The sequence below is a fragment of the Eimeria mitis genome, genomic scaffold, assembly GCF_000499745.2.
Source record: "Eimeria mitis Houghton genomic scaffold, Emh_scaff2957, whole genome shotgun sequence".
Taxonomy (NCBI): domain Eukaryota; phylum Apicomplexa; class Conoidasida; order Eucoccidiorida; family Eimeriidae; genus Eimeria; species Eimeria mitis.
The window spans coordinates 3,780-5,152 of NW_013571299.1; the positions used below are offsets into that span (position 1 = coordinate 3,780).

Consider the following 1,373-nt stretch of genomic DNA (forward strand, 5'->3'; position numbering starts at 1 on the left):
GATATCTTATTGCTAGGCCAGCTGTATATTCCGGTGCACGAAGGCAGGCAAAACCAAATGAATGTGCTCCAAAGTCTTAAAACATTAAAATCTACAGCCTAGTGTTACGGTGTAGGACTCATCGCAGCACAAGTTGCACGCAGCAGGCAAGGTCGAGAATCCCCGTACCCGAGCGTACTCTTCCTTGGAGACGCGATTTTGGCTATCCTTTGCAAAGTAAGACCATGTATCCTCCAAAGCCGCCACCACTTCTTGGTGCGTCTTGAGCGCTTGACGTTCCGCTTGCTTTTCTGGCGTTTCGAATGACGCATCTCCTAAGCAAGTGAACGGCAAAGGGCGACAACGCTGGAAGATGATAACGAGGTGGCCGCAACAGCAGCTGAAACTTGAACAGAAAGCCTAACCTGGAGAGCTTAGCTCTTTATTTACGAGCAGTAGGTATTTTACAGGAATCCATAAACGCGTATTCATTCTCATCCTTACCTTGGAGGTAATATGGAGTCTCACAAGGTACTTTTTCCCATTCAAACAGGTCTTCCGATCGAGGTTGCGGCATTTCTAGCTCTTCCACCGCGCGAAGCTCAACTGCTTCTGCTCGGCCTGGTCTGTCCGCATCTAAGGCGGATAACCCTTCGAGAGGAGGAACGACAGGTGAGGGTTTGCCATGATGGTCTTCTGTGATAGAGGAACTACTGCCCCCTCTGCTCGGCAGTTCGCCACTATTCACAGCCGCTGCGGGGGGGCTTTCGCCTTGGAAGGGTTCGTCAGTTTCAGGCTGGCTCTGATCTTCATGGGGATCCGCGAGTTCACTCGCCCCCGAAGTGTTGGGCGAGTTCTCACTCATTACGGCCTTCTAAGAGATAGAGGCCAAGCCTAAGTTACCAAGACCCAGTGGGAAGATTATTACCGCAATTGCGGTACAAAAAGAACCAGCCTGGCCTCCAAGGACGCAGCCTGTTCTCCGTATCGTTCCGGGCCGCAACGGCAATAGTGGGACGCACCAGCAATCACGTGCAGTCCTGCTATAGACACAGCTTCGTAGCTGGTATAGGCCTTCTGTCTCCACCAGGCATTTGCGATCTACAAGGGCCGGTATCGATATGTAGCTCTCCCTCGTCCCCTCACTATTCACGGACGACTCCGCTGTGCGCCAGCATTGGCATGTATTCGTCGGGACGGGATCCCTCCTCACTGATGAGAGCTGAGGAGAAAGATTTCGTTCGTTGGTATTCCCTATTTATATGAAATTATAATGGTAGCGCCTCCTATTGCCTCAGCTACCAGGCTAGGCAGATGGACAGGGCCTAGGCGCATGCAGCGGCGGACTGGATACGCTTCCTTATACCTGGCCATCTACTATGCTAGGACAAAGT

The 1,373-nt window shown here is 51.9% G+C and overlaps 1 protein-coding gene across 1 annotated transcript in view; it reads right to left on the bottom strand.

The window, feature by feature from the left end:
* EMH_0060700 (uncharacterized protein) overlaps positions 1-844 on the bottom strand; it is a gene marked incomplete at both ends in the record, with an annotated part of 3,952 nt that extends 3,108 nt beyond the window's left edge. Inside the window, 2 exons of the mRNA XM_013497821.1 lie at positions 169-314; positions 484-844. Of these exons, the coding sequence (XP_013353275.1) occupies positions 169-314; positions 484-844 (507 nt within the window). The remainder of the gene's footprint in view (positions 1-168; positions 315-483) is intronic.
* Between the last annotated feature and the right edge of the window lie 529 nt (positions 845-1,373).